This window comes from Rhinopithecus bieti, unplaced genomic scaffold (assembly GCF_001698545.2).
Source record: "Rhinopithecus bieti isolate Rb0 unplaced genomic scaffold, ASM169854v2 scaffold_25530, whole genome shotgun sequence".
In the NCBI taxonomy this organism is placed as follows: Eukaryota; Metazoa; Chordata; class Mammalia; order Primates; family Cercopithecidae; genus Rhinopithecus; species Rhinopithecus bieti.
The window spans coordinates 303277-330006 of record NW_016811646.1 but is presented as its reverse complement, the minus strand read 5'-3'; the positions used below and the strand labels follow the sequence as shown (position 1 = coordinate 330006).

The 26730-nt window shown below is 41.7% G+C and overlaps 1 protein-coding gene across 2 annotated transcripts in view; it reads right to left on the bottom strand.

Moving 5' to 3' along the window:
* AGXT2 (alanine--glyoxylate aminotransferase 2) overlaps positions 1 to 26496 on the bottom strand; it is a 46345-nt gene extending 19849 nt beyond the window's left edge. Inside the window, exons 1-9 of one of the 2 annotated variants that reach the window (XM_017894522.1) lie at positions 26105 to 26496; positions 18995 to 19080; positions 17716 to 17900; positions 15341 to 15464; positions 13614 to 13708; positions 11861 to 11954; positions 11138 to 11231; positions 4926 to 5026; positions 4279 to 4371 (exon numbers count right to left, since the gene is read on the bottom strand). In XM_017894522.1, the coding sequence (XP_017750011.1) occupies positions 4279 to 4371; positions 4926 to 5026; positions 11138 to 11231; positions 11861 to 11954; positions 13614 to 13708; positions 15341 to 15464; positions 17716 to 17900; positions 18995 to 19080; positions 26105 to 26192 (960 nt within the window). In that variant the 5' untranslated portion in view covers positions 26193 to 26496. The remainder of the gene's footprint in view (positions 1 to 4278; positions 4372 to 4925; positions 5027 to 11137; positions 11232 to 11860; positions 11955 to 13613; positions 13709 to 15340; positions 15465 to 17715; positions 17901 to 18994; positions 19081 to 26104) is intronic. The other variant, XM_017894523.1, reaches the window with a different exon arrangement.
* Positions 26497 to 26730: the final 234 nt, after the last annotated feature.

The following is a 26730-nucleotide window of genomic DNA, read 5'->3' as shown; positions in this document are numbered from 1 at the left end:
AAAAAAAAAAAAGAAAAAGAGTGAGTGTCCTTTTCAGATTCACTTCTCATTTTCCTACTTTCTCTAGGCTGCTGCAGCAAGGGCAGATTCTGGGGGTTAGAATTAGATGACAGTGACCAATATAGGAGAAGAGCTTAACCTGGGAGTCAGACAGACCTGGGCTGGAATCCTGGGTGGCCTCCTTCCTACTAATTAGCCTCTGGGCAACTGATTGATTTTTCCAAATGGGATAATGTAGGAGGAGCTCATGGAAAATCCATCCATTTTGTCTTCCTGCCTGTCTTTTTCACTCTATCTAAATACCATACATAAATGGCATAAATGGTGGAAAATCAGATTGCTTGGACAATGTGTAACAGTGAAAAGGAAGCCTAGCATGACATACTCCATTTTGCTCCTAACCAGCTTGCTCTCATTCTCCCACTGTGATGATGTCTTTTAGGTTAACTGCTTTTGTTTATCTCTGCTTATAGGCTAAGCTAACTATGGGAGGAATTTAGTTTATAGTTTAACTAGGGCAAGGATGCTTTAAAAAGAATCCCCGAGGAGATAAGAAGGGTGTACACACAAGTAACAACGTTACATTAAAAATTTGTAACAGTATTGTAACCTGACCAAGGACGAAAGTTTACCCTTGCTGTGGCTCAAATGTCTGTGGTCACCAGTCACCTTTTGACCTCAACCCCCTCCCTCTTCCCCTTTCCCTTAACATAAAAGGAACCCACATTTGTTTAAGGTGGTTCTTTTTTTTTTTGAAATGGAGTCTCGCTCTGTTGCCCAGGCTAGAGTGCAGTGGCGCTATGTCGACTCACTGCAAGCTCTGCCTCCCGGGTTCACTCCATTCTCCTGCCTCAGCCTCCCGAGTAGCTGGGACTACAGGCGCCCGCCACCTTGCCCGGCTAGTTTTTTGTATTTTTAGTAGAGATGGGGTTTCACCGTGTTAGCCAGGATGGTCTCAATCTCCTGACCTCGTGATCTGCCTGTCTCGGCCAAGGTGGTTCTTTAGGACATGAGTTTGCCGTCTTCTCGGTTTGCTTGCTCCCCAAAATAAAGTGTTCTTCCTTGCCCCAGCACCTTATTGCTTGACTTATTGACTGTTTTGCAGCAAGTGGTACAAGCTTTGGACTCGGTTACAAATGCGTGGAATTATGTAGAACAATAAACCATGTTTAGTATCAGTTTCATAGACTCTTACAGTAGCACAGAGATGGATCATTCTAACGTCCATAAACTCAACTGTCTTTGGAGATGAGGAGCATATGTTAGGGAGAGGAGCAGGCTGGGTCATGACAGCAAGTGGGGTGGGGACTATGGGTGGGTATGCCCTGCAGTCAGTTTCAAATTCAGAATCAGTCTATGCCAATATGGGCCCAGAGGCTGCCAGTTTTCTACCTTTAATCCAGATTCCACATTTTAAAGAAAAGAATGCCACTGATTATTAATTAAGATGACTTGTGTAAGACTGCTCCTCGACAGAACTGGCCCTCCGCACTCAGGTTTTTCTATCCTGTGTTCCTTCCCTTTCTGCCATGATTTGCCCTTTCTACACCACACTCTATCATTTTGGAGGGGCAGCTTGATACAGTGGCTAGTCATGTGGTTTTGGGAGCCTGAATTTGAGTCTTGGACCTATTCCTACTAACAGCATAAGCTTGACAGGTTGTTTAACCACCTTGGACCTAAATTCACTTATATTTAAAATGGGATGATATGGTTTGGCTGTGTCCCCACCCAAATCTCATCATGCATTGTAGCTCCCATAATTCCCCCGTGTTGTGGGAGGGACCTGGTGGGAGATAACTGAATCATGGGGGCGGTTTCCCCATACTGTTCTCATGGTAGTGAATAAGTCTCCCAAGATCTGATGTTTTTATAAGGGGAAACCCCTTTTGCTTGGCTCTCATTGTCTCTTGTCTGCTGCCATGTAAGATGTGCCTTTCGCATTCTGCCATGATGGTTAGGCCTCCCCAACCACATGGAACTCTGTCCTTTAAACCTCTTTTTCTTTATAAATTATCCAGTCTCAGGTATTTCTTTATCAGCAGCATGAGAAAGGACTAATACATAGGAATAATAGCAATGGGGCATATAGAACTATAGAACTGTTGATAGGTATGAACTGAGTTAACACATGCAAAGTGTTATGAACAGTGCCTGACACACAGTAGGTACTCAGAAAGTTCCAGCTACCCTTATTTTTACCTAGTCCTCGGAATAATCCTTCTTAAGGATACCTGTGTTAGACAGTTTTCAATTACATTGTTTGAAAGTCATAAAACCATAAGACAGAAAATTCTGAAATTCATATTTCCTTTGAATTCAGCCTACCATCTCTTTAATTAGTCTGACTGTGACAGCTTCACTATGTGCTGATTTGGAGGCCAAAGTTTATCCTTTTTAATGATGTAGCTAATTTCAAACTGACTGGATATACTCTTCTTTTTAAAATAGCAGATTATCTTTCTCCAGCCAGGACTTCCATCGGTTTGTGGGCAGATTGGAGAAGGGAGGATGGGCCCAGCAGGAGCAGGCTGGCCCCAGTTGCCTGTGGTACACCAGGGACATCCAATGCACCTGGGCATAACAGAGACCCAGCTGACCAGGCAGAAATTGCAAAATTTCTGGGGTTTCACCATGTTGGCTGGGCTGGTTTCGAACTCCTGACCTCAAGTGATCCGCCTGCCTCAGCCTCCCAAAGTCCTGGGATGACAGGTATGAGCCACCACGCCCAGCCTAGCTGTAGGAAATTTTTAGTTGAGGAAGTCTATTCCAACAATGATGGCTGGACTGAAATAGGTGTGAAACATACTTACAGGTTCTCCACTTGTCCTTGGCTGGTCTAACCACCTGTTAGTCCAATCAAGATAGTCACCCAGCAGTAAAGCAGGGCTTCTGTGGCCCTCGTGGTCATCCTCTGGTCTTTTAATCTCCATAACTATTCTAAGTAGACAGAGGACTACTTTCTTTGATACACTCTAATATGAAGTGTAATTTAAGTAAATTAATCCCTTTTAAAAACACACAACTAGAGCTCACATAGCCAATGAATTTTATTCCCATTAAAGTAATGCCCTTGGGGGTAGTGTGCTTATTCCACCAATTCTGCTTTAATTAAATCTATTTTACAATTTTCTGGGAACTATTTTCAAATGCAGTATCTGCAGTGGTGGTACTCTTCTAATTTAGAGGCTGGATTATTAATATTATTTTAAAAACATTATTTCCGCCGGGAGCGGTGGCTCACGCCTGTAATCCTAGCACTTTAGGAGGCCAAGGCGGGCAGATCACCTGAGGTCAGGAGTTTGAGACCAGACTGACCAGCATGGAGAAACCCCAGTTTCTACTAAAAAACACAAAATCAGCTGGGTGTGGTGGTGGATGCCTGTAATCCCAGCTACTTGGGAGGCTGAAGCAGGAGAATCACTTGAACCCTGGGAGGCAGAGGATGCCACTGCACTCCAGCCTGGGCAACAAAAGAGAAACTCTCTCTCGTTGTTTTGAAAAACTCCATCTCAAAAACAAACAAAAAAATCCCACATTATTTCCAGGCAAGTTTTGTCAGAAAGTATATGCTGCCAGGTTGGTAAATACTATTTTGCAAAATTAAGATTAAAACTTGGCTATTGGGCCTGGCATGGTGGCTCATGCTGTAATTCCAGGATTTTTGGGAGGCCAAGGGAGGTGGATCACTTGAGGTCAGGAATTCAAGATCAGCCTGGCCAACATGGTGAAACCCCATCTATACTAAAAATACAAAAATTAGTCAGGCTTGGTGGCACATGGCTGTGGTCCCAGCTACTCGGGAGGCTGAGGCAGGAGAATTCCTTGAACCCCAGGAGGCGGAGGTTGCAGTGAGCCGAGATCGTACACTGTACTCCAGCCTGGACCACCTAGCGAGACTTTGTCTCAAAATAACCAAACAAATAAAAACAACAAAAAACGTAGCTGTGAGATTAAATTTCCTATGTGGTTTGTCAGCCCCTGAAACAATCCCTAGAAAGGAATTTAAAAAATACGTTGAGTCACGGTCTAATAACATCATATATGACTGTCAGCAACTTATTTGATAGACATCAATTTGGATATTTAAGTTCTGTTGCACTCGTTAAACTGATCAGCGAATGTACTAACAAATCAACCAGCCCACTAGCAAAAATTTCATTCATTTGTAGACAAACTTTGGAGACTTTGCCTGGAACACAGAGGAAGTTTAGTAGGTTTCTGTCTGTGCATCTCCTGTTCCCACAGCACTCAATGGCACCCTTATATGCCACTTACTTCATCTGCAATGCACACACCTCCCCTTGCTCGCACCAGCTCAAAGGCTTCCTTTAGAAACCCCTTTGGGTACTGGACAACTCCATTCACACCCTGCAAAGGACCAGATCCGGAAGACCTATAATAATAGCATCAGCCTTTCAAAGTATACAAAAAAGTTAGATCATCATTATCATCAGTATCATGATAGTAACACTAGCAATTTTAACAACAGTCTATAGAACAGTTTTCACTATGGGTGAAAAGAGGAGTTATTACTCTACACCATGACTTCTGGAAAAAAGATGCAAATGTTGATTATTTTCCGAGATTAGAAAACAGTAGAATAGAGGAATTTGGTGAGACTAACGAAAGAGTTCTTTGGACAATGCGGATGTTATTAAGCAGCTAAAAATGGCCAGGGTTTCCTCTTCTTAAGAATTTTAGGAGTTCAGTAGTTTCATCTGTCTGGTGGAAATGCAGGAGAGGGTTTTTAAAAGATCATTTGAAAGTCAGTGTCTTCTTTTTTTCAAGGAGACCAAGAGAACGAATTTACAAAGGGACACAGTAAGCACTTAATTCATTTGGAATTCTTTAGAATGTACGAGTTAAAACTTTCTGATAATTGAAGATTCAGCTCCATTAATGTCTTAGATTCATGTACCCACTTGAATAGGTTCTGCAAAAAATCCTGCAATTGACTTGGCCACAGATGTGCTCAGCGTATCTTTGAACTGCTCAATATATTGGTCTTTAGCTTGGCAGCAGTCTGCAAAACACAAACAACAAAGTAAAACAAACACAGCATTTGAAAACGTTAGCCTGATATCTAGAAGCATGGGGAAAAACAGGAAAAAAAAGAAAGAAAAAAAAGAAAAACCAGACAGGGTGGGTCAATCAGGGATTGGGAGTGAGGATATGCATTTCTGAAGGGAGAACGTTCTCTCTGAACAACTTGTACTTTGGTTCAAGAAGGGAGATTAGGATAGCCATAAAGGCATAAACAAACCACTTCAGTTCTTTCCATCTGGGGAAAAAATGTCCCAAAGTGTCATTGAGCTGGTATAGACAGCTGTTTCACCTAAGGATGCCCGTCCTCTAAAACGGGTGGATCTAATTCAAATGGAATTAGAGTGATTTAATTTATTTGAAAATAACTCTATTTCCTTTCATTGCCATTTAATCTGATGTACGGTTTTAAAGCTACAAAGTGTCTTTGTCTTTAGAGTTAGTAAATATGTTTGTAGAACAATTAGAATTCAGTTTAAAGAGAAATGTTCGAGAGCCAGGTGGCTTCCATCCATCGCAGCCCTTGGCACTTGGTCCTGTGCTTGTTTTTAACAGGCCTTTCTCCCATTAATCAGGAGGTTTTTGTGGGCAGGGACTATGCCTTGTTCATTTCTAAAATCTCTGTGGCCAAACAAGCTGTTTGGTACACTGTAGGTGGTGCTCAGTAAATGTTTAATGCATTAAGAAGAAAATATTAACAAATAGTAGAAATTATGGCTGGAGTGAGACATTGAGCAATTTAGCTTGAAGGCCTTTCTTTTTTTTTTTTTTTTTTTAGAGGTCTTTGTAATGGGGAAAAGCAGTAAAGTGCCCTTGTTGAAGTGATCTGTCTTTAATTCATGACTTCTCCTTTTGGCTGCGTCTTACTGCTGTTAAACTCACCTGCTGAGTTTCAAATTTCAATAATCCCTTTTATGTTACTAGAAGACATATTTGTTTTCAAAACTTGCTTTCTTATTCTTCATGATGTCCTATCCATTTCACATATTTCCAAGCTTATATTTGATTTTCTTTGAATGTATTAAACATATTCATGTCACAGTCTATCTAATAATTCTGTTATTTGAAATCCTTGCAGATCTTTTTCTTGATTGTAGAGTTTTGTGTATTGTATGTTTATTTTTGACAAGGGGCAGTTTATTTTCCTTGGAATTTCGTTTGTGAGAATTCTTTGAGACCCAGAATGAGGTAGATCCCTCCAGAGCCTATTTGAATTTGCAGCTTCCAAGCACGCAGGGCATTAGAGTCTAAGAGTCCTTTAAATTATAAGCTTGAGGAAATGAGCGTTCACAATGCAAAGCCTTGGAGAGCCAGCCTGCAGGTGAAATTTCCGGTGGTGGTTCCTCCCAGTCCCTCCACTTCCATTCAGCACCAGAATCCTGCAGGCCCTTTGGCCTGTGATGGGTAACGTGTTATTGGTGGTGTATTTACTTCTAGTTGACCCATGGATGAAGAGGTGGCCCCTTGGGGGCTCCGGCTTTGTGGCAGGGGAGGGTTTCCTATAAGATCCCTTACTTTGGCTGGGCCCTGGACTTTGTCATCTCTTCCCTGCACTCCACAGAGCCATCAGCATGGAAGCTCAAGGTTACCAGGTTCAACAAATGCTCTCAGGGTCAAAGCTGCCTGCATTGCCCTAATGATCTCTTTGTGTTTCTGAGAATTTGTGCTTTCTTGTATCCATGCCTTGAAGGGAATACGTTTCATTTTATCCAGAATTTTTCAGTTGTTTTCCACTGGAGAAAAGCCAGGCTATCATGTTACCAGTACCAGCTGTCCATCCAGCTCAGTTGTCTTAGTACTAACCATATCTACTTTCCATCCTGCTTAAAGATACTAGAAACATTTCTGCCATGCTTCACCAGCTGCAAGCCTCATCACACAGACACACAGGCATGAAATCCTGTGATGGGAGAGGACGAGAGGAGAGTGGGAAGATTGCCCAGCAAGCTTGCCCAAGCTCCAAAAGCCTACATCTATGTGTCAAAATTGAAAGTGGGAATCACCAAGGAAGCAGGAAAGGTGAGAGAGAGAGAGAGAGAGAGAAATTCTTCTATTCTGGAATAACAAAGGTCCCAGATCAGCTGTATCCATACATGACTGAGCCTTCAGAATTTTTATCCACACCTGTTATTTGGTTCTAAACAGCACCATGCAGTCTCTGAACTTAAACTTATATCCATAGATGACAGAAGGAGTGCAGAGAAAGATGTGGATGGGATGGAAAGCCCCAACCTAAGTGACAGTGAAAGCAGTCTGGGTCACCACCTACCATCCCAGTGCTTGCCTAGAGGCATGGATGCAGTGCTGTCTCCACGGTGCTAGACAGAAGGAATAGAAACCTTCTGCAATCACTATCAAAACTGAATTTTATACCTCAGCTCTTCATTAAAAGTGAGAAAATACTAGCTGGCCCCAAACATATTTCTAGGTTACATGTGATATTCGGAAAAGTTTAATTGACAGAGGTACCTGATATCTTTGGTTAGCTGGAGGTTGGAGGTTGAGGGTGTGAGAAAGGAAGTAATGACAAGTATATCAAGCCCTCAAAGTATGTTTTTGGCATCACTTGTGTTGTTTTGATGAGAAGAATATAGTAGACAAATAAATCTATGCCTCTAGAGACAGAAATTTCCCGTTTTTATTGGGAAAGGAAAACAGCTTCAGATGACCCTAAAAGACGGGTCAGAACTATGTTCAAGAGACATAATTTGGAAATGTAACAAGCCCATTTGTAACTGGAGAAATCAAAGAGTGGAGCTTAAATTTGGGCAGAACCATACCAAAAGGTTTTGCTTGAACCTATGCTAGACCTTTCACTTTTTCCCTCTCTGCCCACATGCTCAGCGATGAGAGAGTCATCGACTGTGATGAGCTTTTCACTTTATTTCACACTAGCTGCATTGGCTCATTGCTGTAACCCCAGGTTAGGCCACTTCTGCAGAGGCTTGGCAGGAGGAAAACCCCAAGGGGGTGAAGACAGGATGTTCTGTTGAATACCGCAACAGGATGGCGAAGGAAGAATTTATTCCAGCTGGTGGTACAGAAAGAGTTAAGCTGAGTGAGAAGCCAAGAAAGAACTACAATTTTTAAGAAAAACAAAAGTTGTCTTTCCAAAGAAGAAGAATGACATGATCAGTACCAGGTTTGGAACATTGTGGGGGCAGTAGGTAATGAGGATTGAATCTCATCATGGTTTACATCTGAAACTCAAGGCCTGGAATGAACCCCTGGGGAGAAAAAACCCTGGGAGGTAGATGGAGTAGAACAAAGAAATATACCACATAAACATCTAGATTAGACTCACAAAATGGCCCCCTGCCTCTGTTGGGAGAGATGACATATTTCTGAGATGAGAAAAATCTCTACCACGGTTGGTGCCTCGATTCCTCTTAAGGTATTCCTATCAATAGGTTAAGAGGAATTGAGAACAGGCAACATCTATAGTCAAAGAACTGTACATGTTTGGATGCTTTTGTAAACATATATGAATATTCCAGTTTTACAGCAAAGACCAAACCCTCCCCAGGTCCTAAAGGCAGTGGAGGAGGCTGGGGTCCTTCTTTTGTATTCCAATCCTGTTCAAAGATTACATAAATAGTCTTGTCTCTTGAAGATATGAGTTAAGAAAACAGCTGGCTGGACACGGTGGCTCACGCATGTAATCCCAGCACTTTGGGAGGCCAAGGCAGGCGGATCTCCTGAAGTCAGGAGTTTGAGACCAGCCTGGCCAATATGGTGAAACCCGGTCTCTACTAAAAATGTAAAAATACAAAAATTAGCTGGGCATGGTGGCAGGCGCCTGTAATCCCGGCCATTTGGGAAGCTGAGGCAGGAGAGTCGCTTGAACCCAGGAGGTGGAGGTTGCAGTCAGCCAAGATCGCGCCACTGCACTCCAGCCTGGGGGACAAGGGTGAGACTTCGCCTCAAAAAATAAATAAATAAATAAAAAAGAAAACAGCTGACTTCAGATATGCCAAAGACAATAGTTCAGAGCAGAAATGCACGCCTGTCACTATCATTTAGCCTCTAGATGCCACTAGAGAGACCATGGACTTCTGGTATTGTCAAATTTGCTTAAGTAGTCCTATAGTAGGCCTTACAGTAGGCTTGTCTCTCTTCTATATGGAAAGAGGAACATATAGCAGGAAAAGAAGGAATGGCCATCTCTTGAGTGCTTCTGTCTACTAGGCTCTGTGCTGGTGGTTTTGCAGTCAGACCAGGGTCTGGGAGGTGCATCAAACTGATTTTAGTTCTTGATGCCATACAGATACAATATTCAAATATGGCTTTACCAGGTATTGCTGTGGTCTGGTTTTCTCTACATAAACTCTCTATGCCTTATCTCATGAAGTGCTGCGATGGTGTTGGCAGCAACCAGATATTGCTGTCTCTGTTTTACAAATGGGAAAACTGAAGCAAAAGGTGAAGCTTTTACTCATAGCCGAACCATGCCACAGCTGAGAGTGGAATCCATCTCTTGACTTCATGCAGCTCCTCAGTCCTGGCCTGCAGGAAAGGAATGATTTTTCAGCTTGGGTTTATCTTGACGGCACATCAGTGTGGATGAGGATGGCTATAGGAATTGGGAGCACTGGTTTTGGAGTCAAAAGACCTGGGGTCAAATCTTAGCCCTCCAGTCTCCTCTCTATGAATCTGGCTTTCCTCATGTTTAAAGTGAAGAGTTTGATTTATAACTTTATGGCTTTACATTTCCTTCTGATTTTAAATTCCGTGAGCGTGACATCTTGGCTTGTTCCAGTATTTACTTTTTCATTCTTTTACCTCCATTTTGCTATCATGTCATCTGAATTTTAAGATGACGGTGAATTTTCTTCCTTTCAGAGCTGGTTTTAAGACTTCTGTTTTGTATTTTCCTCTCAACCCAGTGATTCATACTATTCCATTAAAAATCACTGGGCTGAAGCTTTTAGTTATTTCCTTCAGAACTACTAAGGAGCAGCTATTCAAAAGGTTGCGATGACAAATCGGAGGCAGGGCTTGTTGATTAGCAAGGAACAGATGATGTTTCCTGCCTCCTCGCCCTCCTGTTAAGTATAGGTAAAGAATGCAAGTAAAAATGTGATTGATAAATGGAAGTTCTCCTTGTTAGAAAGCCTTTGACATTTTTGCCAGGGTTGTCAGCAGCCTGAAGGAAGGGCAGCCTTGTGTTTTGTTTGACAGATGCTCTCATTTTGGCTGGCAGTCCCTGGAGAACTTTTTGACTGGAGTTTTGAGATTCCCAAAAGCATTATTTTCCCTCCATCCATTGGGATTGGTAAATAATCCCACCCATCTTGGTTTCTTGGAGTTTTTTTTTTTTTTTTTTTTTTTTGACGGAGTCTTGCCTTGCCACCTAGGCTGGAGTGCAGTGGTGTTATCTCAGCTCACTGCAACCTCTGCCTCCCAGGTTCAAGTGATTCTTGAACCTCAGCCTCCTGAGTAGCTGGGATTATAGGTGCACACCACCACGCCTGGCTAATTTTTGTATTTTTAGTAGAGACAGGGTTTCACCATGTTGGCCAGGCTGGTCTCAAACTCCCGACTTCAGGTGATCTGCCCGCCTCGACCTCCCAAAGTGCTGGGATTATAGCCATGAGCTACACACCCCGCCGGGGCTTGCTCTTTCATGCAGGCTAGAGTGCAGTGGCATAATCATGAATCACAGCAGCCTCAACTTCCTCGGCTCAAGTAATCCTCCCACCTCAGCCTCCCAAGTAGCTGGGACTACAGGCATGCCACCATGTCCAGCTTGTTTCATTTTAAAATTGACACCAGAGCTATTGCTATTATAATAGAGCTAATAGAATGCCTTGAATCAAGTACCAACTGATAGTCATTTTTTAAAGCTTGGCTCTGATAGCATGAGATGCTTTTCCTATATGGCCAGACAGATGGTCTTAGAGTGAAGTGATAGCAGACATAAGTGTTGATTCAATGAGGAATAACTTGGTTACTTTCCAGTTTTGCTTCCTCCGGATTTTCCCTTTTCCATGTTTTCAAATTCAATTGTTCCTTCAGGGATAGGTGTGCCTTTATTTGTGTCCTTTTCAACATCCAACCCTCCACTGGCCCCTCCCTTGCCCAGTCGGACCTGGTGCACAGCTGCACTTCCTGATTGTTTGCACTGGAGAATCTCGACAGTGGCTTCCTCCCCAAGGACCACGAAAAACATCTGGACACATTGTCTGCAAATGACAAAAGAAGGAGTGTGGCCAAACATGAACACGAGACAGCCCATTTAGGTTTAGGCCGTCATCAAGACAAGAGGGCTTCTTAGTTTTCCTCCCTCATTCTTCCCCCACTTAAGATGAAAACTGAATAATCTGCTTTGCAGAGATAATTTTTTCTCAGAAATCAGCTATGTGGGCACTCTAACAAGGAAACTGATTTCAATGTTAGCCTGGAAACAACTTGCTCAAGGGTGCAGTGGGTAAGGGCATCTGAAAGAATAAGAATAATTAGGTATCTGATTCTGATGCTGAAAAGCTGGGTACAGTAAGTGGGAACAGAAGGTGACTACAGTGATGACTTCATAGAAATTTTGTGCATTCAAGATTCTCAGAGCTTTGCAGTTTACTTGATTTTATTTAAAAGCAAAATAAATTTTAAAACCCTGTCATTAATTATTACTGGGACTCGGAAGGCTTTTCTAATGGTGTCCTCAAGTGGTCTCCAATTCAATTAGGTCAAATTGAGCCCCTGATTAATGACAGGCTTTATATTAGTTTCTAATCCTTATACCAGGAAAACCTGATCAACTACTTCACATACCCAGCAGTCTTTAAAGAAACAAGAGAAAAATCTCCAAACTCACTGGTTGGCAACCTGTCCCACCAGGGAGTTCCATCTTGTAGGTCCCTACATTTGTCAAACCAAGTGTGTAAGGACTGCCTCCATGGTAGGCTCCTCTGCAGAAAAGAAACACAGGAGGATTGAGTCAAGTTCCTGGTCCACTGAGTAGGACAAAAGAGAAAATCCAGGAAGGCCATGAAGATGAAATAGAATATAATTCACATCCACCTCTGATTTCTACGAACACATCTAAGCCTACATCAGGTGAATGTACTTAATAGTCTTTTCTAACTGTTGTTAGAAAACATAGATTTGAAACTGTGAAAGGAATTTTGGAGAACATTTGTCCAAGACCTCCAATCTTAGGACTTGCCCTACTCTATTACTCCATAGTAATGAGACTCATCTTTTAGCAACATACCAGAAATTATATGTTCAATGAATACCAGTCTTCGAAGTAGTCGCCTTGGGAAGCCAAATATTTTTTCCTGTGATATACCTGTTGTTCAATATCTTTAGGGACTTACACACCTTATAAATTACCTTATTCTCCATCTAAGAAACATAGGTTTTGTTTCTTTTGAACCTGAAACAGTTATGTTTAGTATAAATGCTCCTAATCATGAGTGTCAGCTTCAAATGAGTTTTAACAATTTCACATACCAAAATCACCTTTAAACAAGGATTTTGGACTATTAAGACTATTCAAAAGAATGGTTGTATTAGGTCAGTGCAAAAGTGATTGTGGTTTTTGCCATTACTTTTAATGGCAGAAATCTCAATCACTTTTGCACCGACCTAATATATCTTGAAAAAGGAGACACATTGTGTGTTGAACCCTGGTAGTACTGTGACTACTTAATACTTACCTGGGCATACACATTCTGGAATGTTATTTAGGTAATACATTAATCACAATTCTTTATTACCATATTCCTGATTCCTGTAATAACTGCATGTTCATTTGATATGGAATGTGCAGTATTGAATGTGCTATCATAAGGATTAAATAAAACCTTCTTTTGAATTCACACAGAAATTATGACCAGACAGGTTAAAAATACCACTGTTTCTTTATTCCATCAACTTTTACCATAAGTCACTCCTATCTTTTACATTAACTTTCATGAGTCTGTTTAAATGTGCTGTGTACAATTACTCAAGGAAGGTAACTTGAGCAAAATGCTTAGTTTTCTATTATTTTTAGTGCTAATATAGCCATGAAGGGTTTATTAATTAATCTGTTATCAGTGCTCAAAAGTCACTGGAAGAAGCAGAAATATACAGGGTTATATGTGCATCCTCTGAACTTAAGGAGAATAAAGGGTGAAAAAAGCGTGCAGCTAGCACTATGAAATAAGCAGACAGCTCCTTATCATAAGCAGAAATTAAAACGGGCCAGTATTTTTTGGTAGAGCCTTGATCTAAGATGGGGAACAGTCCTTTACTGCTTGATATACGGTGCGGTCCCTGCCACATCTTCAAAGTTAAAAAACTGTCAAGTGGGTTTCTCTTTAATTCCACAGGAGGATCTATGACATAATGAGGACTTCAAGCTGTTTGTGACCAGTTGGGACCACCTCTCTTGTATAAGGCTAACTTGAATGCAGTTATCCTGTTATAAAATTCAATTGACCAATCCTTCCTTAAAACTTAACAATTAGAAAAATATTCCCGAGAAAACCTCTCTCCCACTCCATGCTAATGTAAAGATACACATTAAGAATGGGGGTAAGTCAGTGTTCCTAAAGTTGAATATTCCAAGTTGTGATTACCTGAAAGAAATGATGTCTATGTTGTTTGAGTGTGCCCTGGCCATCAGCATGGCCAGCTCATTGGCTTCTGAGCCACTGTTCACCAAGAAAATGACCTAGAGAGGAAAGGAAGACATGTGGCCTCATAATTTATTTCCTTATTACCCATTCATTTAAAATTGCTAAAGGGCACATGTCCAGCCCCTGAGTATTAAGGAGAGTTCCCTTCATATGAGCTCGGATTACCCAGCAGTTCCACCATTTAACCACCGTATGGATTCCATAGCCCTTCCTCCAGTAGCCGCTAAGTGCTAGATGTACAAAAATGGCTAAGAGATTGTCTCTGCTGTGGAACATTCCGGGCTTTCATTGGCTTTATTTGATGGTCTGCAAAATGCCAAGAGAGGAGACTTGCTGAGGGGCACACAGCAATGAGTAGCTGATAGATTCAAAGATTGGGTTTCTTGGCTCCTGACCCTAACCCACTCACCTGATTCTAAAGGCTTGGAACAAGACAGGACCTCTGACCCTGCAACTCCAGGGGTTGTCCCAGCCTGACTGTGCTGTGTGTGTGAATGTTGAAAAAACAAGTGAACAAGCCGGGTGTGGTGGCTCAGGCCTATAATCCCAGCATTCTGGGAGGTTGAGGTGGGCAGATCACTTGAGGTCAGGAGTTTGAGACCAGCCTGGCCAGCACGGTGAAACCCCATCTCTAGTAAAAATACAAAAATTAGCCAGGTGTGGTGGCGTGCGCCTGTAATCCCAGCTACTTGGGAGGCTGAGGCAGGAGAATCGCTTGAACCTGGCAGGCAGAAGTTGCAGTGAGCCGAGATTGCACTATTGCACTCCAGCCTGGTGACAGAATGAGATTCTGTCTCAAAAAAAAAAAAAAAAAGAGAAAAAACAAGTAAACAAAAAATGCAGCTCAGCCTGGACGAAAGAACGGGGAGAAGGAAAGCGAATTGTGCCCTCCAGACTCAGGGACTGGAAGACATGTGTTTGTGACTCTGCTGACTCTCTGCTTCTGCTCCTCCATGAACATCTGGGGCTAAACTGAGGTTGCAGTTCTTCCAAGTTTCTTCATCTACTCTAGGTAATGTAGACAACATGGTAAAATAATAATAGCTAACACTCGAGACTAAGTGCTGTTCTAGGTTCTTCATATGTATTAACTCATTTAATGCCTAAATGCAAATCTTGGCCAACATTTTAACGTCTCAGTTCAGTTTAAAATATCAGTCATTTCAGATGCAGAAAAACAGCTCATGTAGAAAAAAATATCTAAGTGTGTTTTAGACCAAATGAACCAAATAGCATTTATTAAAAATGGTTTCACTCTTTGTAAAAGAAATGCAAATAACTTTGCAGAAAGGCTAAGGAGCAATGAGATAAAAACCTCTTGAGGACATAGATGAGAACATCAGCAGGCCTATGGCTCCTGGGAAATGATTTCTGCGAAGATATGGTGAGGAGAGCAACCAAAGAGAGACAGAGGCTCAGAGGTGACACAAGGGAACACTGGCTTGTTTCACCAGCAATTCATAAATTCCCTTCTGTCTGATTGCTTTCAGATGTAGCTATCAGATCACCACTACAGATGTTCAATGCACAGACTAAATTCCCTGCCCATGTTCCTGCTTCCTAGGGCAGCTCCCCTGGAATCATAAGACTCCTGTCCCTTTGAGCTGGGAGTATCGTACCTTTTTTTCTCCCCATAAAATTCAGCTCCTGTAGGAAGAACATTGTACCTTAAGAGGCTCAGGAAGAAGTGCGGCAAGCTTCTCTGCATATTCATGCATTGGAGGGTGGAAGAAGACAGTGCTTGTATGCCACAGGCGGCCCAGTTGCTTTTGTGCCACTGCGTTCACCTTCCTGGATAAGCAGTAGAGCAGTTACCTGCACTGTGTGTCACGCCCCTCCTTCACACACACTGGTCATTGGACCCGAACGTAGTGTTTTTTCTCAAAGAATTTCAAGAGGCAGATTTTATTTACATGTGAGAATAAACTCCTTTAACCACTACAGGTGTCCAGAAATGGGATGTGTTGCCTCAAAAGATAATGAATTCCTCTCCAAGAGCAGGGTTCAAAAGAAGACTCAATGATTACAGGGATTTTAGAAAAGAAATACCTAGTTTAAGAGGAAGTTTGGGTTTAGAATTTCTTCTAACTATGCTTTCTTATTAGCCATCCTTTGAAGAGTTTGGAAAAAGAGATGACTAGTTGTAAGCCTGAGTCCTTTCCATTTTGTTTTTCTAAAGAAGAATAGATTCATCAAGCACATGTATGCAAGATCAATAGTTCTTCCCTCCCTCCCTTCCTTCCTCTCTTTCTCCCTTCCTCCCCTCCTTCTTTCTTTCTTAAAGGATGGATTCTCACTATGTTGCCTAGGCTGGAGTGTGGTGGCTATTCACAGGCACAATCATAGTGCACTGCAATCTCCAATTCCTGGGCTCAAGAGATCCTCCTGTCTCAACCTCCTGAGTCGCTGGGACTACAGGTGCATGCTACCACATCCTACTAAGATTAACAGTTTTTCTGCAGGGACATTCTAATATCAGTCTGAACAGTGGTTAGTGTGGATGAACATTTTGTAACTATAAAGCCACATTCTTTGAAGGATTGGGCCAACTTTACAGGATTAGAAGTTTCATACTGAGAGATAATAGGGACTAAGGATGATAGATTTGTGGAACCTGACTTAGCTTTGAAAACACAAGCCAAGATGTCTGAACTTGCAGTAAAGGACATTAATTGCTAAAGTTTGTTACATACCAATTTTATTTGTTATTAATATCTTTCACATCAGAAAAAATCAATCCAGTGGGTAAATATTTTGAGAAATTATACAGATGTCTTTACTGTAGGACATTTAGTACCTATAAGAAATAGACTAGTGTACACTGTTTCTCTTCAGAAAGGAGAAATAGTTTAAAGTGTTTCCCAAACTTATTTTCTCATGGGACCCTTTTCCATGGAAACTCCTGTGATCAATGTTCCATGAAACTCACTTTAGAAAACTGTGGAGTATCAGTAAATTCTTGAAGAAGAGACACTTGACAAAAACATTATTTAGTAAAATAAATGAAAGTCACAGGAGGGGTAAAAAAGATGGCTTCCCATTTCCAGGGAAGACTGTCAATGTTATTGGGAAGATTCAATGAGAATGTTTGAACTCATTTTCTATTCCATTTTCTCTACTTCTTTCGTGTATGTTTGTCATATGTTTGAAATTGCATCTGACATTTATTTTGGATACTTCTCGTGACTTTGCACGGGACTAGGGCCTCCTGATCATGAAAGAGGGTAGAAGAAGTGAAGAGGAGGAAAAGATAAGGGCTGGAACCCTGAGGCACACTCACTTCTTACCTCCTGACAGCTGTGTGAGGGGGGACTCTTGGCCTCCTGCTTTGACAGAAGGTCCCACACCTATTCAGTTTGTTTTAGACTTGCTGCTTTATTGCTTTCCCCTAACTTAGTGTGAGGTTGCATTGGTCAGATTATTAAAGGAAAGAGAGAACAGACATGAAATGAGAGCACTGTATGGAAACCAAGAATGCTCCAAGGGTATCTGTGTGGGCGAGTGTACTGTCATCACTGCAGATAATCTCTAGATTAATTGATCCATACATTTCCAGGTAAATTTCCAGCTAGAACTGCATATGTCTCTCATCATTCTTCTCTTCCTCTTGCATCTCTCAGAGGCCATGAAAAAGATTCCCCAGGCTAGAAGATATTTCTCATCTCTCATCATCCCTCGCCTGACAAGCCTGTCGTGTGTTTCTCTGAGAGCCGCCTGCCTTTCCCTTCCCTTCCTTTCCCTGAATGCACCCCTCTCTTTGGAAAGCTGTTGCTAATGAGAAACACACACAGCAAGACTCCAGTCACGTGGTACATGCCACACTACATGTGACATGAGAATAACAAAATCTTGCATTGTCAAGAAGAGGAAAAGTAGTGTGTCAAGATTTTGTACTCAGGAAATAGAACGGAGTATGTCAGCCACAATCTGTCGTAGATATTTTTTAACCGAGATAAGCAAATCAAGAGTTCGGAATCACTAGCATAGTTGTTTTCCATGCATTCTTTTGCAACAAAAATCCCCAGATTTTAAGGATACTCACGGGTGGCAGTGGCCAACACTGACAGTAACAATCCCGGAAAAGAAATCCAGGTATCTGTTTCCCTCAGCATCAAAGAGCCACTCCATGTGCCCCTGGTGGAGCAGCAGGGGTTTCTGGAAATATGCCGTCACCACAGGAGAAAGGTGTTCTTTGTGGATTTCCAGGACACGGTTGTAGCCAAGAGACTGTAGATAAACAAGATTTAAACTCGCACACTTCTTAGAAGGTCAATGGCAGTCAATCTATGAGTAATAGTGCCCAGTTTCTCTAGTGGATGGAGCAGAGGGCTGCTAGCCTGTAGAGGCTTAAAAGTGGGTGTACTTATCCAATATCATCCTTGTAAGAAATTAAAGCCTTTTCTTTTAAGGAGGTGAATTATTATTTGTAGGCTTTCAATCTCTTTCTAGAAAAGGGCTGGAATTTCTACCTATCAATGAAAAGCCTTGGCTTTGAGTTGATTTTAACTACGAAAAAAATAGACTTTGGAAGTAAATGTCTGAACTAATAAGCAATTAGTCTGAACTAATGAGTCATTTTTGTTGTGGTAGTGTTTTAAAAAATAAAATACAATGAAGTGCTAGTCATGTCTGTATCTTTAATTATAAAATATCTCTCCTGTATTTCTCTTCTTTGAAGATCCCTCATGAGTACCTATTGATTCTACAATTTCTAACCTGTAAGTATCATGTAGAATAAAGGAGTTGCTGTGTGTGTGTGTGTGTGTGCATGCACATGTGCATGCATGACAGAGAGAGAGAGAGAAAAAGAAAGAAAGAAAGAAAGAAAGAAAGAAAAAGAAACAGAAAGAAAGAAAGAGAGAGAAAGTGAGAGAGAAAATGCCAGCTCAATCTTTATTAGCCTGAGAACAAAAATATAACTATAATTTTGGCTGGAGGGCTCAGGAAGGTCAGCTGGCCACATGAGTCAGTTAAAACAGGAGCAACATTTACTTTAAAGCCAATGTGTGCCATCACATTTGTGATGTGTGTGTATCTCCCTACAATACATATATTAATTATCATGATAGTGTGTTTCTTGTACTCTCTTTCTTTGCCTCTGTCTCTGTCTCTATCTCTCACACATGGACACCAATTTATATACTAACATTAAGGGAGTAAGAGGTTTTCAGATGCTTCCAATGACTTAGAGGTACAATATCTGGAATGAGATAGTTTAGTGGCAAGCAGGGCTATTTTTGTGTCATTCTTAAGGAAACAATCAATTGAGACCTCCCCAGAGAAACTACCTCTTTGAGTGTTCTTAAAGCCCTGAATCTTACCTGGTATCTTTCAGGCATGAAGTCACATGAAGGCATTCTGGGCCTTGTATGAAGACTGAGCTTGGTTACTGATGTCCAGGAAGCACCTACCGAAAGTGAAGTGAGTTAGAATCCTCAACTAAGCATGACATAGGTCTGTTGGTGAAAGTCACCTATAGTTATCCAAATAAAACTGCTTAGACAATTTTGTTTATTTCTTAGTTAAAAAGTCATGTAAATCAGCTTTTAGTTTGGATTTAAAAACTGAGTATCTCAATAATGAGTTTTCTGGAGGAAAAAAAAGATAGTTCTTCTCCAATCTAGTCTGGAAAAACAATCTACTGCAGTCTCTCACAAGCTTGGGAAGCTCAGTTTAGGCAAACTGCCCGTGTTACCCTCACCATGTTGATTCTCTCATCAGTAGGCAAAACTTCTGCCAGTGTAATGTGTTGTTGGAGTCCATCCTCTGTTAATAGAGGTGCTTTTTAGGCTTCAAGCTGCCTAGTGCCGGAATTCTAGTGTTTAGTCAGTGCCTGGTACCTGGTTAGCTATCAGTACACATGGAATTAATGACTGTTGACTATTCTTGTAGGGAATGAGGAGAGGCAGGTGTTAGACAATAAACTAGACTAATAAACACAGGCAAATAGACCCAGAAGACAAAACCTCCCCCACTCCAAAAAAAAAAAAAAAAACGGCTACCAACACAAGACTGTGACAAAACAAGGATAAGCTGAACCAGATTCATTAAATATTTGGAGCTAGGAGGGACCTTACATTTGTGTGTGTGTGTGTGTGTGTGTGTGTGTGTGTGTGTGTCAAAATGCATACTTTATAGATAAGGAAACCAGCGTAAAGTGGTAAATTAATCTGTTCAAGGCTATCAAGCTAGTTAGGTGAAGAACGAGAACAAAATTCCTCTGACTTCTAGCCCAGGGGTCTGTTTTGCTCGTTCCTCAGCCATTTCCACCCTTCCCTGACGGCACAGATTTTGGCCCCTCTGCAGCAGTGGGATGGAATAATGGAATCAGAACGTTAGAGCTGGAAGAGGTTTCTAGAGAACTTATAAGTACTCCTAGGAAAGATGCTCCCAATTTTGAAGACTAAAGGTCAACATTAAGATAGTTTTACAGGTGGAGAGAGCTGAGGAAATTATGTCTCTTTCTCAGCATGAAGGTTTGAATGCAAGAAAGAAATGTTAGTATTTTGTGTGGCTATGAAGTCACAGTCCTGAGAAACATAATGAACAACTGTGTTAAATGAAGATGGAAAGTAACAGNAGGAAAGATGCTCCCAATTTTGAAGACTAAAGGTCAACATTAAGATAGTTTTACAGGTGGAGAGAGCTGAGGAAATTATGTCTCTTTCTCAGCATGAAGGTTTGAATGCAAGAAAGAAATGTTAGTATTTTGTGTGGCTATGAAGTCACAGTCCTGAGAAACATAATGAACAACTGTGTTTTTAAATGAAGATGGAAAGTAACAGCTCTGAATATATCTTCTTTCAAAGAGATTCCATTCACTTTTCTGCTCTAAGTAATCACTAATGTCATTAATTTGCTCTTACTTTAAAAGCAAGTGACTTTTGATTTTCATGGATAGAAAGGACCAAAAAATTTGATAGCTTCAGTTTTCTGAGAATTTCACCTTTTAAAAAGCCTTTCATTGTGTCTCTCTGCATTAGTTATGCTTCTGAGATGGAACAAAACTTCTGAGTGTTTCTAAGAATTCAAAATCCTTTCGTTTCTTCAGTCTCATTTTCTGTCTGCAAAATTGGAGTTGTCCATTGAGGAGGTTGTAGGCTCTCTTGACTCCAAGGTTATAGGATTTACGAAAGTAGGCTAGAGGGGGAAGGGAGTTGGAGAGAAAGACTTGATAAAGAAAAGCTTGAATTTTAAACAGTGAAGGCAGGTTTATTTATTCATTTATTCACAGAAGTGATAAGCATATGATGGTGGAGTGAGGGCTTCAAATGAAATACGTGAAATTCTGCAAGGAAGAAAGAAGAGGAAGAAAGAGAAGAAGGGAGAAAGGAAGAAGAAAGAGGAAGGAAGAAACAGACAGAGAGTAACGAGCAAGTAGGAGAAATGTAATAGGGGTCAGTAAGTGAAATAAATCTGGATAATACCTCCAAATCTATTGACTGTCATTTCACCCCTCTTAATAAATAACTAAAACTCAAAAATAATAGTAATAATGTTGATATTTGATGGACAGAAAGAAATAAAACTGCTTTAGTTTTTATTATTTTCCAGAAAAAAATTAAAATCTAATTATCTAGATAATTGCATGCATTCTTTATTCAAAATAGCCTGGGTTTTGAGGATGATGTAAGAGTTGAGTGTTCATAAAGCTTTTTGGGGGCTCCTGGAGATTGTGTATGTGTGTATATGCATATGCATACCTATATGTGTGTGTGTGTGTGTGTGTGTGAGAAAGAGAGAGAGATGGAGGTGGAGGGGAAGGAATGAATGAGATTAGGATTAATAAAACTATATCCAAGGTCTATTTGTGAATAGGTATTTGTTTTGTTTTGTCTCATTGTTTTAACTAATCGGATAGTGTCTTTTTAGGCTAAACAGATGACAGATAATGATTTTCATCCAATTCACCAATTTTCACTTCAATTCACATGAGCAACTCAAGACATTGAAAGATGGAATTCAATTTGGAGAACAGCATCGCTTTTGCATAATAAATGCCAAGTGGGTAACTAGCAAGCTTTCATTTCCCAGCTGCCTAATTCTCAGAGTTCTATAGCTTACAGGTCACCGTAACTTTGTTTTCTTTCCCCAAAATCATGATGTCAAATGACAAAAACTGTTGGGCAAAGTAAGTGAGAAAAATCAATCTTTTTTGGCATTTGGAAACTCTTGGGAAAATTCTCTTTGTAATGATAAAGAGTTTTTCAGTATTCACAACCAGTTTTCAGCCCAGAGGGAGTATTTATTAAGGGCTTCCTCACCCTTTAAAATGAAAAAAAGATTCTAAAATATTTGAAAATATGCAGTGGACACAGTGTGATTTATTAAAATGCTAATTATTATTATTATTATTGAGCCAGAGTCTGGCTCTGTTGCCCAATGCTCATATAATGTGTTAAAATAACGACATGCTATCTCAGCTGCAATAATTTTAAAAATCAAAAGAAAGCATTCAAAATAAAGTATGGCTTTAATTTACAGATGCCCAGGGATGATTTCTTTTTTTTCCTTTTTTGAGACAAGGTCTCCGTCTGTCAAACAGGCTGGAGTACAGTGCTGTGATCGTGGCTTACTGTAGTCTCGACATCCCAGGCTCAAACAATTCTCCTACCTCAGCCGCTTGAGTAGCTGGAACCATAAGCACATGCCACCATGCCCAGCTATTTTCCTTTTTCTACTTTTAATAGACATGGGGTCTTACATGGAGTGCAGTGGTGGGATCTCTGCTCATTGCAACTTGTACCTCCCAGGCTCAAGCAGTCCTCCTGTCTCAGCCTCCCTAGTAGCTAGAACCACAGGTGCATGCCACCACACCCGGCTAATGTTTTGTATTTTTAGTAGAGATCGGGTTTCCAGATTGCCCAGGCTGGTCTCGAACTCCTGAACTCAAGTCATCTGTCTGCCTTGGCCTCCGGAAGTGTTGTGATTACAGACATGAACCACTGAGCCTGGCCCCAAATGCCAATTGTATCTCATTTCTGTATAGCATCTTAGGTAACTTAAAAAAAACCTTGTCACATTTGGAATGTCATTTAATACTTAGGATAGCCAATGAGTTAGGAAAGGAAGATTTCATCCTGCATCCACCTTAGAGTGGAGTCAGTGACAGATGGAATTTGAGGCCTTGGCAGTTTTGAAGTCCCTCACTAACGTCGAGGGTTTGAGACACCGCCTCCCATGGAGGCCTGCTGAAGCTGTGTTGGTGTTTGGATGCCTGAGTGACAGTGTCTGGTCAGCAGAGAAACTTTTTCTCCTCTGCTTCCCTGTCCTGGAGCTGCCAGCTTGGAGACTCCAGAGTGGTCCTTTTTCCTTCACTCATGGGACTGCAGTTTGCAGGACACTGCCGAGGACTCTCGCCATTGCTGTTCGGTATTATTCAGCTCAGGACGTGATCTCTCGCAGCCCTCTCTGTGGGGGTCCCCTCTGTCCCATGCATGCTCTGGGTGAAAGGATGACAGCGATGAATGCCAGGTGCCTGCATTCCCCCCAGCAAAGCTGCTAAGAGGCGGTTCCTACCAGAATTTACTCTACTCCTGCCTGGCCTTCCTTGGCTTCTTTGCGTGTGGGGTCCTGTCCACCTCCTCAGCCTCCTGTTGATTATTTCAGCCGCCTTCTCTCCCTGCCTCCATTCCTTCATACCCTTCCAGTGTATGCCCTTTTGCTGAAGCCAAACAGGGGCAGTTGTGTCTGTGCACAAGCAAGAGCGCTGCTCGATTCCTGATTCTGAGGTGAGTGGGTCTTCCTTCTGCATGTTTGGGAGTAGTCTCTGTGATCACCCTTCCTGGCCCTTGGCATGTGTTAAATCAGTTCTGACTGTGGCAAGGCTGCCTGGAGGGGTGCACATGGGAGGCCCCCCTTTAGGGCAAATTTTAAATGTTTTCTTAAAATAGCCTTGGCAGGAATGGAGAAACATCTCAGCTGGAAATGGATTACTTTTTGTGCCCCCCTTCCTTTGTGGGAGAGCAGGCATATATTAGGAAATTGCTACAGGGAGCACATACTCCAGCCACTTGCAAATGTTATACATTTCACAGTCATTAGCTAATGGTAGGAAAGAATGCCCCACTGAGATATTTCTCCACACTTTTGTACTGAAAGCAAATTGCTTCCATAACTTTGCATACGCTTGGCCCAAAGTGATTGCGCATATCAAAGCATAAACAAGGCTGAACATTTTAGGCATATGAATATTGTATAGTAACTATGTAGATACTATACAAGAATTGTGACTTATTTATTTTTGCATATATAACAACACTTGAAACATGGTAATCTCCTTACCACAGCCCCTTCCCTTTCCACCTCCCCCATTATATTTTTCTCTTCCCTTTCCAGATTTGGTTTTATTCATGGTATGCTTCTCTACTGGATACATACATAAATACATACATACACACACATATATATATTTATGTATTTACTTACTCGTTTATGTCCATCTCCTTCCTGAAATAGAGGGCAGGGGCTTTTTCTTGCCTATTGTGGCTAAGTCTCCAGCACTGGTGCATAATAGATGCTCATATATTTTGCCTGAATGTATATTTTGCATGTGGCAGGTGCTCCCAAAGTGTATGTTCAGTGAGTGTGTGTTTGGATGAACAAGCACAAGCAAGCATAGACCTAGGTAGAGTAGGTAAGAAAGTAGACATAAAAGTCCCAAAGGTTTTTGCAAGGCCAGGTAATGAGGATGGCATTCAGTCTAGGTGGTGTGGTTTTCTAAGACTGCTCCTTCGTAGTGTCCTTGCTGGGCCTATGGTAAGGCATCCCCAATGAGTTGATCAAGATCTCTAGGTACTAGGACTCACCTGCCCTGTCTAGGTTATCTGCTGCTCCACTGTGCAGCTACACAATGCTCAGAGGTTGGGGTAGGAAAGGGGAGAGGGCAGCCTAGGGCATTTCTCTTGCTAGGTCAGCAGCTGGTACTTTCAGCATAATTTCCTCCTCACTGAGCATAAGACTGGGTATAATTTTACCTGCTTCTGAGAAAACGTTAGAGTTAAGTGATGTTCTGGCAAAAAACTCATGACCAAGGGAAAAGAGCAGTCCAAACAGGACTGGAAGACTGGGGGAGGATAGACAGGGCCTGGTAGAATCTCTCCGAGTTTGGAGTCAGATAGGCCTGGCTGGGAATCCCAAGTTGTCACTTACATTTTTCTGCCTTTGACCACATTTCTTAGATATTCCTTATTACCCTGTCTCCTCATCTGTGGAATGAGATGATAGTACTCACTAACAAGTTTGGTTGAAGATAAAAGGACATAATGCATTGAAAGCATCATGCATGTATCAAGTTTCAAAAAATTGCAGTTTTCAGGAGGAAGAAAGCAAAGAGGAGAGGAAGGAAGGAGGGTAAAAGGGAAAGATGAGGAGAGAATGAAGACAAAGTTGGTCACAATGGGGAATGGAAAATGGTCCCCATACCTGTTTAGGGCCTGTGAAGCACAGGCACATAAACGTACAGACAGCTGCTTAATCTCATGTTTGCATGAGGGAATTTGCTGGGGAGGAGGTGGGGCTTTCGTGAAACAAGATCCATGTGAAAATCACAGGCACATAGGATATCACTCATAAAGCCAGCAATGTCTGGTTACCCCACATCTCCCCATATTTCCTGTTCCTGCTGCAGAGAGGAGAGTTTGAGTGGATGGGGAGGGCCTGGGGTCAAGTCCTGGCTTGGATGACTCTGGGTAAATCACAGCATTTGTTGGTAATTGAGACAATGGTCTCACTTCCTAGAGGCATGATGAAAATTCATGCAGATGCTTTATGTTTTTTAAAATAGTCATCCTAGCCAGGTGCAGTGGCTCAGGCCTGCAATCCGAGCACTTTGAAAGGCTGAAGTGAGAGGATTGCTTGAGCCCAGGAGTTCAAGATCAGCTCGGGCAACACAGTAAAACCCCATGTCTACAAAAAGTTAAAAAAGAAAAATAGCTAGGCATGGTGGCATGTGCCTATAGTTCCAGCTACTCAGGAGGCTGAAGTGGGAGAATTATTTGAGTCTGGGATGTCGAGGCTGCAGTGAACCATGATCACACCACTGTACTCCAACCTACGTGACAGAGGGAGACCCTGTCTCAAAAAAGAAAAAGTAGAAATCATCCTTGGGCATCTGTAAGTTGAAGTCACACTTTATTTTGAATTGCTTTCCTTTGGTTCTTAAAAATATTGCAGCTGAGATATGTCATTATGTTGAAATTAAGCATAGTCGGGTTTTATTATCCATGAATTTCATTTCAAAATAAAAGGGAGCATTACAAAATATTGGCTATGAAAATGGGGCATCGACTCAGGGTGAGAACCTGTGTGCCTCATCTCTAAGACCTCATCCAGGTCTAACATTCCAGAATCCCAGGCAGCAGCCTTCAGAGCTCAAGTCTTCCCCTCTCGCTGTTCCTCAACTGACCCATGTCCCCCTGGTTTCCACTTACGGCTCAGGAAAGGATGCATCTCAAGGATCCTGGGAGCAGAGGTGACCAGGCACAAGGGTCTCAGCAAATGTCTCCAGACTAGAGTCATCTCTCCCACTCAGGAAGCAAACCCCCATGGAAGTAGGTTGGAGGCCGGGCTCTAACTGCTCACTATCCTTGCTGGACTTTGAGATTAAGATGGGGAGGAGGCGCTAAAAGGGGAATCCTGGAGTGATAACTGCCCATGGCTTCAGGCAAGCCCCAGAGCTCTCTATTGCTAGTAACAGTGCCTTCAAGGGGGGAGAAAAAGAGAGTGAGGAAAAGCGGTAGAGAGAGAGTGAAAGTAGGAGGGAGAGAGAGAAGAGGAGAGAAAAGAAAGGAAAAGAAGAGAACAGAAGGGAAGAGGAAAGAAAGCAGGCAGATAAAGCAAAGGTCATCTGACGAGTTCTGTTAGTTTAGTATTCCATCGGGGTTTCATCCGGGTACACTTTTCTCTGCAGGAGGGTTGTGCTGGGTGTAGGAGAAGGATCAGGACATGGTTGAAGGGGTCAGAGACTGAGAAATGAGAGATGTGACTAAAAGAGTAAAAAGGAGGATATGCATGACGTGAATGAACAAATAAATTGGTTTTGGGGGTCTTAGAGAAA